This window comes from Pimephales promelas, chromosome 8 (genome assembly GCF_988280905.1).
Source record: "Pimephales promelas chromosome 8, fPimPro1.hap1.1, whole genome shotgun sequence".
NCBI classification, from domain to species: Eukaryota; Metazoa; Chordata; class Actinopteri; order Cypriniformes; family Leuciscidae; genus Pimephales; species Pimephales promelas.
Genome location: NC_142776.1, coordinates 7028160 through 7043393, shown reverse-complemented (window position 1 = coordinate 7043393; position 15234 = coordinate 7028160). Strand labels below are relative to the sequence as shown.

General features: G+C 39.3%; 1 protein-coding gene across 1 annotated transcript; it reads left to right on the top strand.

Moving 5' to 3' along the window:
- Positions 1–5376: 5376 nt before the first annotated feature.
- On the top strand, positions 5377–14659 carry cyp27c1 (cytochrome P450 family 27 subfamily C member 1). Its single transcript, XM_039689603.2, has 9 exons — positions 5377–5760; positions 7155–7345; positions 8442–8641; positions 9525–9734; positions 9816–9979; positions 12262–12425; positions 12566–12644; positions 12932–13135; positions 13591–14659. The coding sequence occupies exons 1-9, from the start codon at positions 5467–5469 to the stop codon at positions 13705–13707; spliced, it is 1623 nt and encodes a 540-aa protein (XP_039545537.2). The 5' UTR covers positions 5377–5466; the 3' UTR covers positions 13708–14659.
- The last annotated feature ends 575 nt before the right edge of the window (positions 14660–15234 follow it).

Below are 15234 nucleotides of genomic sequence, written 5' to 3'. Positions count from 1 at the left end.
AAAGCCAAAAAAAAAAAAAAAACCCCACAAAGGTCTAATACCATCAGAGAAATGAGACTTTGCCAAGGAATTAGGATAAGATGTTAAAATAACAAACCAGCCTTGTCTCATTGGTAAAGGACAAATTCAGTATTTTACGCTTAGCTTCATTGACTTGACTTGGACAAAAACTACACATGCACATGCATGGTTACGCAATACTCGTTCCCTCATCTAGAGAGAACCGAGGTTACTTTAGGTAACCGATTTGTTCTTTTACGAGAAGTTCTCTCGTATTGTGTAAGTTTAGCTTACTCTACAAGAACCCTTTGTCAATGCCGTGCGCGCCGGCATCCACTTCATGAGTTCAGGGAACCCAGATAAGTGGGAATAAGTGCATGTACATAAGCGCATGTGCATAAGCGCATGTATATAAGCACTCACAGGCAATACAGAGTGGTGAAGCCGGTCAATGTATGAGCATATAGCACATAACCTGATACAGTGCAGCTCAACCAGAAGAGCTAAGTCATATGAGGGTAGCCTGCGCATGATAATATCTGGACAGAAATGACAGTAGTTTCGCCTGCAGGGTGGGAACTTCCAAGTTATAAACCCTGACAAAGGTGGACGGGGAGGCCCAACCCGCCGCCACACATATGTCGTGAATGTAATTAAGCTGGACCATGCCCATGAAGAGGCCACGCCTCTAGAGCCATTGCAGTCTATTATTCACCTGGATACGCTTTGTTTCGAGGCAGCGAGACCTTCGGTGCACCCTCCAAACGAAACGAAAAGCTGCTTAGAGTGCCTGAATGGGGCGGAGCGCATAATGTAAACTCTGAACACCCTGACTGGGCAGAGGAGATTAACATCACTCTCACTATCGGATGGTGGCAGAGCCAATAGGGAAATGACCTGTGCTCTGAACGGGGTGCAAATCACTTTGGGAATATAACCATGTCTAGGTTTGAGGATGATTTTTGAGTCATTCGGGCCAAACTCAAGACACACAGCGCTAACAGACCGCGTGTGTAAATCCCCTACATGTTTGACTGAGTGACAGGTATTTCAGGTCCACCAAGTTTAGGGGTTCGAATGGGTATACTTTCAGGGCCTCAAGGACCAAAGAACGATCCCACAAAGGAACTGAAGGGGGGCGCGGAGGGTTCATCCTTCTGGTTCCTCTGAGGAAGTGGATGATAAGCTCGTTCCTGCCTATTGACTAGCCGTGCGTTGATTCTGAGAATGCTGCGACGGCTGCCACATAGACTTAAAGCGAGGGGGGGGGATCTACCCTTGTCCAACTGCTCTTGAAGGAAACTAAGCAACCGCGGGACCCTACACCTTTGTGGGTCCAGGTTTTTGCCAGTGCACCATTTAGAGAACACAGACCATTAGCTCTAGACTGTGTGATTGTGTTTAGTACTGCATCTGGCAGGGCAACAAGTATCCATTGATCAACCAAATGTGCAGAAACCAACGCTCTGGATGGGGATGCCAGATCGAGCCGCGAGCTTGAGAGAGTAGATCTGCTCTCAACGGAATTGGCCACGGGCTGTCTGTGACAGCCGCGTTAGCTCCGGGAAGTCTGGTTCTCCCATCGAGGGGCTATGAGGAGCACTGAATGGCACGATTCCATGATTCTCTTGATCACCTCAGAGAGACTGGAGGGAAAGCATATAGTGGGCAGCTGGGCCAGGTTTGGGCCAGCGCATCCTTGTTCTTTGAAAATAACTTTAGGCAGTGTCATTGTCTTGTAACGCAAAGAGGTCGACTTCCGCTTTGCCAAAAAGGCGCCATACCAAGTGGACTGTTTGGGGGTTCAGGGACCATTCTACTGGGGGGACATTGTTCCTGGACAGTCTGTCTGGGCCATCATTCAGGTGACCAGGCACAAGCGTGGCTCCCAGCGAGAACTGATGGTGCTGAGACCAAACGAGGAGGAGTTCTGCCAGATTGCAGAGATTCCTGAATCTGACACCGACCTGGCGATTCAAGTAGAGATGACCTTCCGGTATGAGACAGCTCCCATAATCACTCCCCGCTGGTATCAGTCGGCCGCTAACCAGGGCTGAAGAGCTCTGAGTCACTCTGATCCGCTCGCAGCCTGACTTCCAAGCTCGGTGTGACGCGCGGCCAACCAGCATCGCAGCGGGTGCATTAGCAGTAAACCCAGCCGAAGTGCTGCAGAGGCTGAAGCCATGTAGCCCAGCATCCTCTAGAATTTCTTAAGATGCTGCCCTTCCGGAATGACATGGCCAGTTGCACGCACAGTGTTAATAAGCAAGCCATCATGGCCAGAGAGTCCAGTTCTATTCCTAAAAAGGAAAATGACTGACAGGGCAGTAATGAGCTCTTGGTCTAGTTACCCGTGAGACCTAGGCTTTTCAGATGTCTGTGGGACAATAATTCTATTTTTTGACCACTCCTCAAGATGAAGTTGAAGCTAAATTTACGCAATACGAGAGAACCTAACATAATGGACAGCGATGTACTGAGCCCCTAAACAAGGGACCTCTGCAAAAATAAAAATAAAAATATTTCTCTTGCGCACACATCATAATTCCCGGTTTGCGTACAATTTGAGTAACAATTTGCGTCACTGTCATTACTTTGAGGAAAACAAGAGCATGGATGTCAAAGTTCTCTTCTAGATTAAAAAAGACCAACGAGTTATTAAACTGTTGGTTACAACACAACCAATAAATCCTTATTTTTAAGGAATTTGTTTACAGTAACAGGGATATTAATCATCTTATGAATACATTCATGAGAATACGTTCAAGTGCTCTTTAACGTTTGTATGCTATATGGTGTAAAATAAGCTTTTGTATTTTATAAACCTTCAAAAGTGCGTCTTTATTTGTTGTTTGGACATCGCATCATAATTCATGGGCCAAGTCTTGTTCTTCAGAAGGTAATAGAATGGTTTTTTTTTTTTTTTTGGCTTTTGAATTCATGTCTGTCCAGGCCCTGTGAAGCAAGTGTGTTGTTTTGGGGCCACCTGGGGGTAAGAACCTCTATTTTACTCAAATACAAATCTCATCGGAACATTCCTCAGCTCTGGGCAGGACACAGTTGGCCACTTTCCCACAGGCTTGTTTTTAAAATCCTTGAATAAAAGGGGGGTCCTTCCCCTTGGAACTGCTTTGGGTTGTACCAAGGAATACAGCAGAATACCAAAGAATATCCCATCAAAATGTTCCTAAATAACCTGCATAATATAAATACCCCATTACTTTTACATTAAAGCACACAACTTTAAACTGACTTGAGTTGCATTATCTGCCTTTATCTATCGTTGTATCAATCATAGACTATTGGACCTACACATGCAAACACGCAGAAGGAAAGCCAGTTGCTTATCTTTTCTAATAAATTTGCATGGGTTCTGGATGAAAACTGATGACTGAGTCAAGTGGATGGTTACTTATAAGGGAAAAGCCTCAAACAACACCATCTCAGTAGACTCAATTTTTGCCAACAGTTCTCTGAAAGATTGTTTTGCCTCTGTGTCTAATACCACAATTTGGCAACCATGCACGAGGCTTCTGACCACACTTAACCATAATCATATTAATAATCATAATCCTTTAATCTCCCTTCATTGTTTTATCATGCAGCGGTTTCATTACGTGCATGGAGCGGAATCGGCTCAGGTGCAGCATTTCAACAAGCAGTTCAACAATCTGGCACAGGACACTCACTATACAGGGAAGAAAATGTGGAGGTAATGAAGTGGAGCAGGTAAGATTAATAACTACGGGGGCAGAGCCTAACATGAGACCAACAGAACAGTACATGGCAAACGTCAAACAAAAGTGTTCCAGGAACACAAGTCAAGAGAGAACATGGCAAATGAACTCCATCATCATGTGCTCAACTGAAAACACATCACAAGTAGGACCAACAGAACCAAGAGAAGTGTATGGAGCTTGGATGTTAGGATCCCCATATTGACACTGAAGTGATTTTCAATTTGATATTGAATTTACAACAAGATTATTATTATTTTAAAACCTATACTTTTACCTAAGAGCAACATTTGTACCTGTCCAGCTTCTAAACTCCCAAACCATCTCTGAAATCCTTGATGACTAATTACTTCACGCTCACTTTTTAAGTGATTTATGGATACTTGCAAGATTGGATGAGCTTATTATGCCTGAATCCATTTACTTACTACAATCAAATTAATCCTGCCAATATCATTTGGTAAATGATGCTGCTTGGATTTGTTGCCAATTTATATATCTGTCCATTTGTTTATTTATTTATTTTTTTATAAGGTTATCATTATTACGAAAGATTCATTTGTACTAATCTGTGGGTCTTACAATTGCCCCCATGGGGATAAATAAAGTTTTTTTGAAATGAAATACTCAATCTCTTGTACAATGTCATATAGCTGCTGCATATAGATTCTTGGAATTCATTTTAGGCTCAAAACGTTATGTGCTTCTACATCAGTGTTGTGCACCTATAATAAGTTGTAACTCCACCAAGCATGAGGCAAAAAATTGTTTGTTTTTTTGGTGACGATGAGAGCCTTGTATGGAATTTTAGCATGGCTGTGATCTGTTAAAATCTAACAGCCCCTGTGTGGCCCACATGCAATGACAGAATTCTTGGGTCCAGTGTTTGGACGTGTTTGTTTCAGGTTTCAATCAGGTCTTCTCTGATGTAGTAGAATTTGCTGTGGTGGTGTATGGGTCTGTGGATTATACAACTGAAATCGTCAATTTGATATCTGCTGAAATCCTACATACTAGGCCTACTGTAGCTTATGCTAGGAGAACAACACGTTTTAAATTAGGCAAAATTTTACATTTTAACAGCGCTCTGATATAGGTATCACATCAAAGACAGCAGGTTTTATCTACTGTTTGCATTCAAGTCATGTCAGAAAGATCATATTTTACGAGTTGAATGCACCAATAAACAAAGTCGCAAATGAGTGGGAAGCTGAATTTACGAATTTGGGGCATGTCAGTGAGAATGCCTATCAGACATTATTGTCACCCTTTTTTATTTACAAAAAAAAAAAAAAAAGCGAATTGCCTGCTCTAAATATTATAGCAATGCAATAACGGCAAAGTTTAGGCAACATAAATTAATTAAAAATGTTAATTGTGATACAATTTCTGAATTTCACCTTGGGTTTAAACGAGGCTACTAATGCGGCCAGCTTAAGTGTTTCCAGACACAATTGATTTATGTAATCTCCAATTTATTTTGCAACAATAGAAATTCCTTCGCTTTAGCTTTTCATCCGTCCAATGCCTCATGTTTTATGCGTGAGGACCGCTGTTCATTCCAGTGCCAAAATCCAGTGTCCAATCCCCTTCTCTGATCCCGCAGATCTCCCGTGGACCCTTTAAAAGCCGCTGCGCCCCACTCATCAATGCTCACTCACTCCAGTCTGCGAGCACTTCCACACCTTCAAGAACCCTCTGACTTCAACTTGGTCCCACAGTCTTTCAGATGGCTCTTCAAAGCTCTATTCTACACTTGGCCCGGACGAATCTGCTCCAGGAGTCATGCAAGCAGCTTCTCATCCAAGCCCGCGGTCTGCACAAGTCCACGGCGAGCGGCTCTCTGGAGATCGCGGCGCACAGTCAGGCGGAACTGAAGGAAGACAACGAGGTGAGTCCGGCTGTGGTGGGGCTGAAGGAGACCACAGTGAAGACCCTCAAGGAGATGCCCGGACCCAGCACTTTCTCGAACCTCGTTGAGTTCTTCTACCGGGATGGATTCAGCCGCATCCATGAGATCCAGGTGAGTGGAGACGGCAGATGTCAGATATGCGACGCGTTGTAGTTGAAAAGAGCCCTGTGTGTTTGTATTTGCATTTACACCTTCAATACACGTACAGTGGAACATACTCAGACGCAAGCATGTTTAACCAGCTGGCTGAAATAGCATTCAGTGTCAGCAATTTCTCTTGCAAGAATGAAATAAACTTTGATTTGATTGGAACATAGCCAAAATTCGGCTAGACGGATGTGCAGCGCGGACACGTGAGGTGTTGAATTACTTTTGGAGTTGCATAAAACTGCGAGTTGAGTCTCCACCCCACCATGAGGACGATCAGGATAGTTACAAAACTGATTTTAACCCACCCGCAGTCTGAGTCTGCAACTCTGCATGCATGAATTATTTCTCTGAAATGCATGAATTATTACGACACACACACACGCGCGTTTAATTAACTATCTAAATGGGGATATTCCATAGACACTAACACTTTCCCTAAACCTACCCATAAAACTTTCTGCATTTATTGTTAGGTTTTTTTTTTTTTTTTTTTTTTTTTTTTTACATTTTTAAAAACCTTTAATTACTTTATTTTTATACCAGATTTACAAATGAGGTATGTTTTTGTTTTGGTCATTTCTGAGTACATATTTGTCCCCAAAATGTAGTTAAGTAGGTACACACACACGTATATATATATATATATATATATATATATATATATATATATATATATATATATATATATATATATATATATATATAAATGAAATGAAACAGAGCCATTATGCAATAACGACATTAGTTTACATGTACATGAGGGATCAGCTATTGTACCTCAGTCTTCTCACTGGACAGTGAGAAAAATCAGATCGCTGAGGAGACACACTGGTGCCTTTGTGCTGTCTCAGTAGGAATGGTACAGGGCAGGCGACTTGAGAAAGGGGGATGAAATTGGGCAAGCTCATATGGAAGGCTGTATTTGCAAACAGCTTCAAGTATTTGCAAATGGGCCATCAATACCAGGAAATGTCCCCATGCTACCAAACAGTTAATGAATAGCCATATTGTCAGTCAGGAAATGACTACTGTGAAATGGGAAAAGGTAGTTGAACGCTGTGTCATGGTTGTGTTGTCTCCCATATAGCTGTTCTTATTTCACTAATGCATTTAGAGATTAAAGGAAAGCCAGCATTAGAGTACATAAAGTATGTCAGTAACAGTAACTCAAACTGATATAAACAAATGACCGTTGGGACCCAGTTACAACTCTCTACTCACTACTTTCACTATTTCTGAGGTGTCTAATGTAGATTAGCCTAAACTCAGCCATTGGAAGTAAAAAAAAACATGTACTGGTGCAAGCTATAAATGATTCAGATCCATGTTAATCAAGTTTACAAATCTTCTTGTAGACGGAGCACTCGCAGAAGTATGGGAAGATATTTAAATCTCGATTCGGACCTCAGCTGGTGGTGTCCATCGCTGACAGAGACTTGGTGGCACATGTTCTCAGGTCTGAAGGTACGACTCCTCAGAGAGGCAACATGGAGTCCTGGAAGGAGTACAGAGATTTGAGGGGAAGATCCACAGGACTCATCTCAGCGTAAGTACCGACTGTTTTCTCAACGGTAGAGGTTCAAATCTAGGCTAGTAACCGTTTGTCACTTTGGATTAAAATGTTTTTTTTTCAAAAGACAATAAGACTTTTGATACTTTTATTCAGAAAGGACAGATCTAATTGACCCAAGTTGGCAGTAAAAACTTTTACATTGTTACAAAAAATATATACTTCCAGTAAATGCTGGTATTTCTGTTCATCAACGAATCCTGAAATATAGGACCACGCTTTCCACAAAAAATATTAAGCAGCACAACTTTGATAATAATAATAAATGTTTCTTGAGCACTTAATCAGGATATTAAATAATGTTCACACGCAAAACATTTTTTGGTCACGGACCAAACATAGATTAGGGTCCAATTCTCACTATTATCTAACTATAACTATGACTATTAAACTCCTAATTACTGCTTATTAATAGTGAGTAAGGTAGTAGTTATGTTTAGGGATTGGGTTTAGGATTAAGGGATGTTGAATATGGTCATGCAGAATAACGCATTAATATTTGCTTTATGAATACTAATAAACAGCCAAAATCTTAGTAATATGCATGCTAATAACCAACTAGTTAATTATGAGAATTAACTATGACCTTAAACTAAAATGTTTCCTTTTTTTGTTTGTTTATGTTTTTACCTAAAACATTATGTTGGGTGAATATTTTTTAAATGTTACTAGTTTTCTAAATGTTCGGAGAACACAGAAAATGGAATGTTCCCTTAACGTTTGCATAACCAAGAACACATTTAAAAAAAAAAAATATGTAAAAAAAATTGATATTTTTAAAGAAATAGCATTTTTATAACGTAATGGGAACGTTAGAAAAACGTTCTTAGAACACATTTTTGTTGGCTAGGTACACTTTACAAAAGAGTTCTTTTAAATTGTGATAACAATATTACTGTTTTTACTGTATTTTTAATCAAATAAATGCAGGAGATTTCTTTTATAAACATTAAACATTCTTACAGACCCCAAACATTTAGATGGTATTATAGGTAAATGACAGATCAGTAATGTCAATGTTTATTTTGCTTCCCGCCTGTGCTAACAAATATCTGATGATTTCTCTGTCCAGCGAGGGTGATGAGTGGCTGAAGATGCGCAGCGTTCTGCGACAGCTGATTATGCGGCCCAAAGACGTGTCTGCTTTCGCCCCTGATGTTAACGATGTGGTGGTCGACCTGGTGAAGAGAGTGAAGACGCTGCGCAGCCAGCAGGACGATGGCCAGACTGTCGTTAACATCAATGACCTGTTCTTCAACTATGCCATGGAAGGTGAGCTTGAGGGCAATGTGTGTGTGTTTTTGTGGAAAAATCTAGTTGTTATGTACTAAAGGTGGCCTGGTGTGATATATTACGTTTTACACTCATGATTTGATTAGAGGACAGGGTTCGGATTTCAGTCAACATGACCAAGGGTTTTCTTTTCATAGGGGTTTGATTTCCGCTACCCTTAACTTGGGGATTTCTTTTTTAATTAAGAGAATGTGGAATATGAGGGCTTTGTATAAATGAAATTAGATCCAGCTAAGGAGTTTGAGTCTTGGTGTTAATCAGATGTTCCACAGACAGGTTTTTGGATTTGGAATTTATAATACAATTTTTTTCTTTGTCACATTTTAACATTTATTTAAATAGTGCTTCTATTTTAACAATAAAGCAGCTCTACAAAAGACAAAAAATTATTGATCAACTCAATTCAGTTCATTATTGATTCACTTTAGTTAAATAATAGTGTCAATGTTGCAAAGTTCAACAAGAACTAAATTATCAATATTGACACTATAGTGAACTAAATTGTTTATCTCTGAATCAATAAATGAATCAATGATGAAACAACTTCAATTTAGAGTAGTGTCATTAATTAGCTCAGCTCAGATTTGTGTTCACATCCGATTGTGTCTGTACGGTTTGATTGATAATATTTTCTGAATATTAATGGTATTTTATTTGCTGCTAAAGAACCACCAACTAAATTCTTACATTGCCCTCCGATCAGCCAGTACAACAGTGAACTGAATATTCCGGTCATATTCAGAATAACGCATGAAAAACCTTCGCAAGTAATTGATTTTAAATGTAGCTGGTCATTTTCAATAGGCAAAGTGAAGCAATATGATACAAAATCACCCAGTTTAAATGTTGAACTCCTTCCTAGGTGTTGCAACCATTTTGTATGAGACTCGCCTGGGCTGCTTGGAGAATGAAATTCCCAAGATGAGTCAAGAGTACATTGCTGCGCTCCACCTCATGTTCAGCTCTTTCAAGACAACCATGTATGCCGGTGCCATTCCTAAATGGCTGCGTCCCATAATTCCCAAACCCTGGGAGGAATTCTGCAGCTCATGGGACGGACTCTTTAGATTCAGTAAGTGGTGGGGGCAAAGTTGGTCTTTTACAACTCTGTTCACTCAATTTTTTTAAGCGTTTGTACAAATGTGTGTTTTAGGCCAGATCCACGTGGACAAGAAGCTTTCAGAGATTAAAAAGAAGATGACTAAAGGTGAAGAGATTAAAGGAGGGTTGCTGACTCACATGCTGGTCACCAGAGAGATGAATCTAGAGGAGATCTACGCAAACATGACTGAAATGCTTCTGGCTGGAGTGGACACGGTAAGAACCTGTCCAAGGTCTTCAACGCTTGTGGTTCATGACTAGGGTTTCCAACCGTTCTGTATAATACGGAATCGTTACGTATTTGACACATTAAAGTCTTGTTTCGTATTGAACTGATACGGAACACACTTTGTTCCGAATTTTTGGATTCAGTGCAAATCCATGACAGACACATAGCTTCTAATATATTTGTCAGACAGACTATGAATAAACGAAGACCTGCTGTAATGGAAAATTCGGGATCTTGGCACCCCCTTGACGCCCGCACCATTGGATGTACGGCATAGATATATGCAGCATAGATATATACACGTCTGTGCAGCCGCAAATGCGTTTCCGAAACTGAAAAGGAGTTTCCGAAGACATTTGTAGGCTATGATAAGAAAAACGACTAAATTAAAAATATATATTTTTTGCACTTGAAAGAAAATTCTAGAAGTCTAATTCTATTGAATAAGTTCGCACAAGGCTACAGAAAACTGTTTATTTTTCTTCAAATGCATTCTCTAAGCCAACGAGTTTTGAATGTAATACGTTTTATTTGTTTAAATTAAAAATAAAACGTATTATATACTAAACAAATCCATGGTTCACTTTATATATCTAGTCTATGTGGTACAGTCATTGATTAGGCGTACTTTACTATTCTATAAATATAGGACAAATAAGTTGCATTATAATATTATAGATATAGACAGTTATAATTATAAATATAGACAGTTTTCAAAACTTGTAATTTTTTTCAAATTATCATTTTCAAACAGACCAGTCCATTTATTTGCTTTTATTTGTGGAGTGGGTAAAACTGTTTTTAATGGCCAGCTAGCAGTTACCATTGACTTGCGCTTGCCTAGCACCGGCGAACTATGCAACTGGAACGACTGGATGAAAGTTTTTAAAAACTGTCTCCACTGATAAATAACACTAAGGCTAACTTGGAAATGAGGCCCGATGTCCAAAATCCTGAACCACCCCTTTAATGGTGAAGATAAACAAACTGTCTCATGAGTCTTAGCCGTCTCATGAGTCCTCAATTCCTCTTCCCGTGAACTCTTTTCAAATGGTCAGATCGTAACGGGTGTCCGTGGTCTCCATGGAAACCTCAGTGTTCACCCGACCTCACGCTGACCTCTCCCCATACGTCTCACCCACAATAAACAAGACCCACCAAGACTCTCCCATTTCACTGACGCGTCTGTTGGCATCCTCTTCCCCTTTCATCTTTCCCTCTCTTTCTCTTTCAGACATAGGATCAGATTAGCAGTCGTGAGCCAAAATCTGTCATGTAATCGTTCCCTTTCTGCCCGTCTGTCTCTCTGTTCGCCTCTGTGTGGCTAGGTGCCTGTTACGGGTTAACGCTTAAAAAAGGAATCAGTCACCCAAAAAGAAAAGGCTTTGTAATCACTGGAGCTGAACACACATGACAACAGCATCCGAGTTAAAATTAATGATGAATGGAGAGAAGCATGGCAGGTGTTTCATGGCAGCTAAATGTGTGTGGTTGTGTGGTATCAGTGGTTAATTTACCTTTTTAGAGTCCTTAAAAAAATGTAACAGTCACAATGTCTTATTATTATAATTGAATTTAACAATTAAATGAAACCAGCATCAACAAATTCCCTCTTTGCACTGCCAGATGTAAAGTGGCACAGAAACGGAAACGGCATCTGAATTTTAACTCCAATAACAATTTCATAATAAGTAATGTTATGAGGTTAATGTAGTAAATATTAAATTGTGAATGAAAAAATATGACTTTTTTGTTTTTTTTGTCTTAATGAGTGAGTCATTGAATCATTCATTCAACCAATTTGTTTAAAATGGTTGATTCATTCTATCAGGAACAATGCAAGTGTGAGACATTGAATCAGTTATTAAACTGATTTGGTGAAAAATGCAAACTCACTCAGTAAAGAAACACTGTGCAATAGACGTGCGACAATGCTACTGTAGCTTTGGGACTATTTTAGTTGCTGAAATAGCGCAAAAACGAACGATATTGTGTCTAAAATGTGACTTCTTGTTTATTGAACTCGTATAAATCAATATCACATATGCATCATGCTCATACTTTGGAAAAACAACAAGCTTATCATATGTTATAAATAAAACGACAACTAAATACAGGGGTATTTTCCCCCATATCTTGAATTATGGGGGGATTTTGCATTCGCGACCCTGTAGTAGAGACATTCTTCAGCAGACAAAGGAATTATATAGAGTTGATATTACTAATCTCTAATAAGTCTTGACATTTTGTACTCTTTTATCTTCTGCAGACCTCTTTCACACTCTCATGGAGCACATACCTTCTGGCAAGACATCCCACAGTACAGCAGGAGATTTTTGAGGAAGTGGACAGAGTGCTGGGTGGGCGCGTCCCAACTGGAGAGGATGTTGCTTATCTGCCCCTTATTAGAGGGCTTGTCAAAGAGACGCTCAGGTAAGCTATGCCCACCACTGTTAAAAGTGCTGGTTATTTATATACAGTAATCAAGAAATGAACACTATCAGATCAAGAGATCTGCAGAACGCATGGTGTTGTTACATAAACACTTCCCTCCGTCTCTTTAACACACGCAGGCTTTTCCCTGTTCTCCCTGGAAACGGACGCGTTACACAGGATGATCTGATCATCGGAGGTTATTTCATTCCTAAAGGGGTAAGAGCATATCATTTGACTATGTGTATGCATATTTTCCATAAACATCCCATGAAAAGTAGAGAATTGCTTCATGCCTTCATGTCTTTCCTACAGTTCTAGATTTATAAATTACGTTTACATAGATAGGATGTGCCTAGAAAACGATTTCACTGTGTTAATCGCGTTAAAATGATATGGTTGTTCTGCAATAAGTGAATAACCCACTAGGGGGCCTCAGTAAAATGCTAAAAACACAAACTATATATAAATAAAAATCAATAACCAACAACTTCCTTTGTTCGCAGACTCAGCTGGCTCTGTGTCATTACTCCACCTCAGTGGATGAGGAGAACTTTCCCCATCCTGGAGAATTCCGTCCAGATCGCTGGATCCGCAAGGATGCCTCTGACCGCGTCGACAACTTCGGCTCCATCCCGTTTGGCTACGGCATCCGCAGCTGCATCGGGAGGAGAATAGCTGAGCTCGAGATGCATCTGGCTCTCACACAGGTGTGTGTGTGTTTTTATATGTCTCTCAAAAGTCACCCAGCAAACACAGAACGTTCCACTAACGTTCCCGAATGGTCCCATGAGGTTATTTTTTTGGGATCCAAACTAGAACGTTATAGGAATTAGGAACGTTCCATGTAGGTTATTTTTAGGTTCCACGAATGTTATAAAAATTAAGGGAAAGAACCTTAAGGGAAAGTTCTAGGAACGTTCTGGGAACCAAAAACTAACGTTCCCAGAACCTAAATTTGTTTGCTGGGCAGCAACAAGCAATATCCAAACCATAACAGTGCTATTTTTCATGGACCTTACCAAAAGAAGTGGGGGATAGCAAATATCCATGCTATTGTTATACATATTGTTGCAATAAAGACATATTTGTTGTCTTTACAGCTGTCATATATATATTGTAATTCTCTTGTCTAATGGTGTACTGATGTTGTTCTCTATCACAGCTACTGCAGAAGTTCCATATTGAGGTGTCTTCCCAGACCACCGATGTGCGTGCCAAGACTCATGGCCTGCTCTGTCCAGGTGCACCCATCAACCTTAGATTTGTGGACCGAAAGTAACCTGTCATTACACTATGTATTCATGTAAACCATAATCCACACTGTGTTTCTTGAAGTCTAAAGATGTCATTGTGTATAATAGTGCCTCTTCTTGCTTTTATCTAACAAACAATGTTTTTTTATTTGTGTAAAGCACCTTCTAAGAACATTTTTATTAGATAATTGTTAGTTTTCTTGTTTGAATATTTATAGCCAATCAGCTGACCAAATATTTTTTAAATGTTTGAACAGACACTATTTTATGGAGTCGGATCAAGATGAATTACTTGGAGAATTGTGTTTGAAAATTCTCATTTTCTTCACATGCATTTACATCATACTAGCAGTGTAACTTTTTCTCTTAGTTTTTTTTTTGTTTCACTCCGCCTTAAAATCATTGTGAAATATGGTCAAAAAGACCTTGTATATAGTTGTTTTACTATTAAGTTAGCTTTAGTGCCAAGCTCATTATTTATTTAACATTGGACGCTTATATACAGTCAAAGACTTCTAGCTTACAAGCAGGAAATTCCTAAAGCAAACATGAGTGAGTAAATCCTATTACAACTACAAAGCTACTTTAGAAAATCATGCTAATATCCTGTCCTGTGGACACTAATATTAAATATTGTTTAAAGAAAACACATCTAATCACAACAATGCTCATCTTTATTTCAGTGTGGCTATCTCATTTGATATAACAGTGATGATTTTGTGTTGGTTCCACTAAAACACTGTAATTGAAAAGATTTTAATGCCAAATGCAAAATTGTGTGGAGTGCACTAGCCTTATAGGCAATGAATGGATAATGGGACATGCTAAAAAATGAGCCGCTTTTGGATAACATGAATGTTGGTTTTGAGGGTTGTGAAGTAAGTACTACATTGTGTGATATTTGGAAGTTTTTGATATGTGTAAACAGGCTTTTGAATAAGTTACTGAAATTTGTATGAATAAATTACACTTCACTAATTCATGTGTTGTTTGTTCTGTTCAAAACACTCTTTAAGAAGAAAAAATCATAATCTGTCACAATTTACCTAGTTTTTCTACACAAAGTGCCTTTCTGAAACTTAGCACTAAAATGCTGTATTGAACTTTGAGTCAAAAAAGATGATCTATGAATTTATTTACTTAAACTTTGATATACTGGTGGTGGTGATGACACATGAGTCGACTCTTCAAAGTCAAACACAGAAAGTTCCCCATATATTCAACTCTATGTAATCCTCATCTTTATCCACCAGATGGCATAATGGTTTGATTAACATGAAAACGTTTGGGGAAAAAATGGCCCTTTGAAAGATAAAAAATAGCATTTACATATAGATTTAAAGTCATTAAAAATGACGTTTGTCGTTTAGTCAAATTAGTATTGTAAATATTAAAAATGACCAAATTAAATATGCCAAAGGCAAGCGTGCATGTGCCTGTAAATCAAATGGGAGTTATTCTTTGAGCATTCATTGTTCTGATTGGTCGATAACAAGCGAACCACGTTCTCTGATTGGCTACAACTTGACACTTGCGAGTCTCTGGCCATGCGA

What these genes read in the sequence shown, in the direction of transcription:
- cyp27c1 (XM_039689603.2), top strand. Translation starts at nt 5,467, where the DNA reads ATGGCTCTTCAAAGCTCTATTCTACACTTGGCCCGGACGAATCTGCTC. An exon ending in CTTCAACTATGCCATGGAAG is followed by an intron (nt 8,642 to 9,524) that starts GTGAGCTTGAGG and finishes ACTCCTTCCTAG; the next exon opens with GTGTTGCAACCATTTTGTAT. An exon ending in TGCATCTGGCTCTCACACAG is followed by an intron (nt 13,136 to 13,590) that starts GTGTGTGTGTGT and finishes TCTCTATCACAG; the next exon opens with CTACTGCAGAAGTTCCATAT.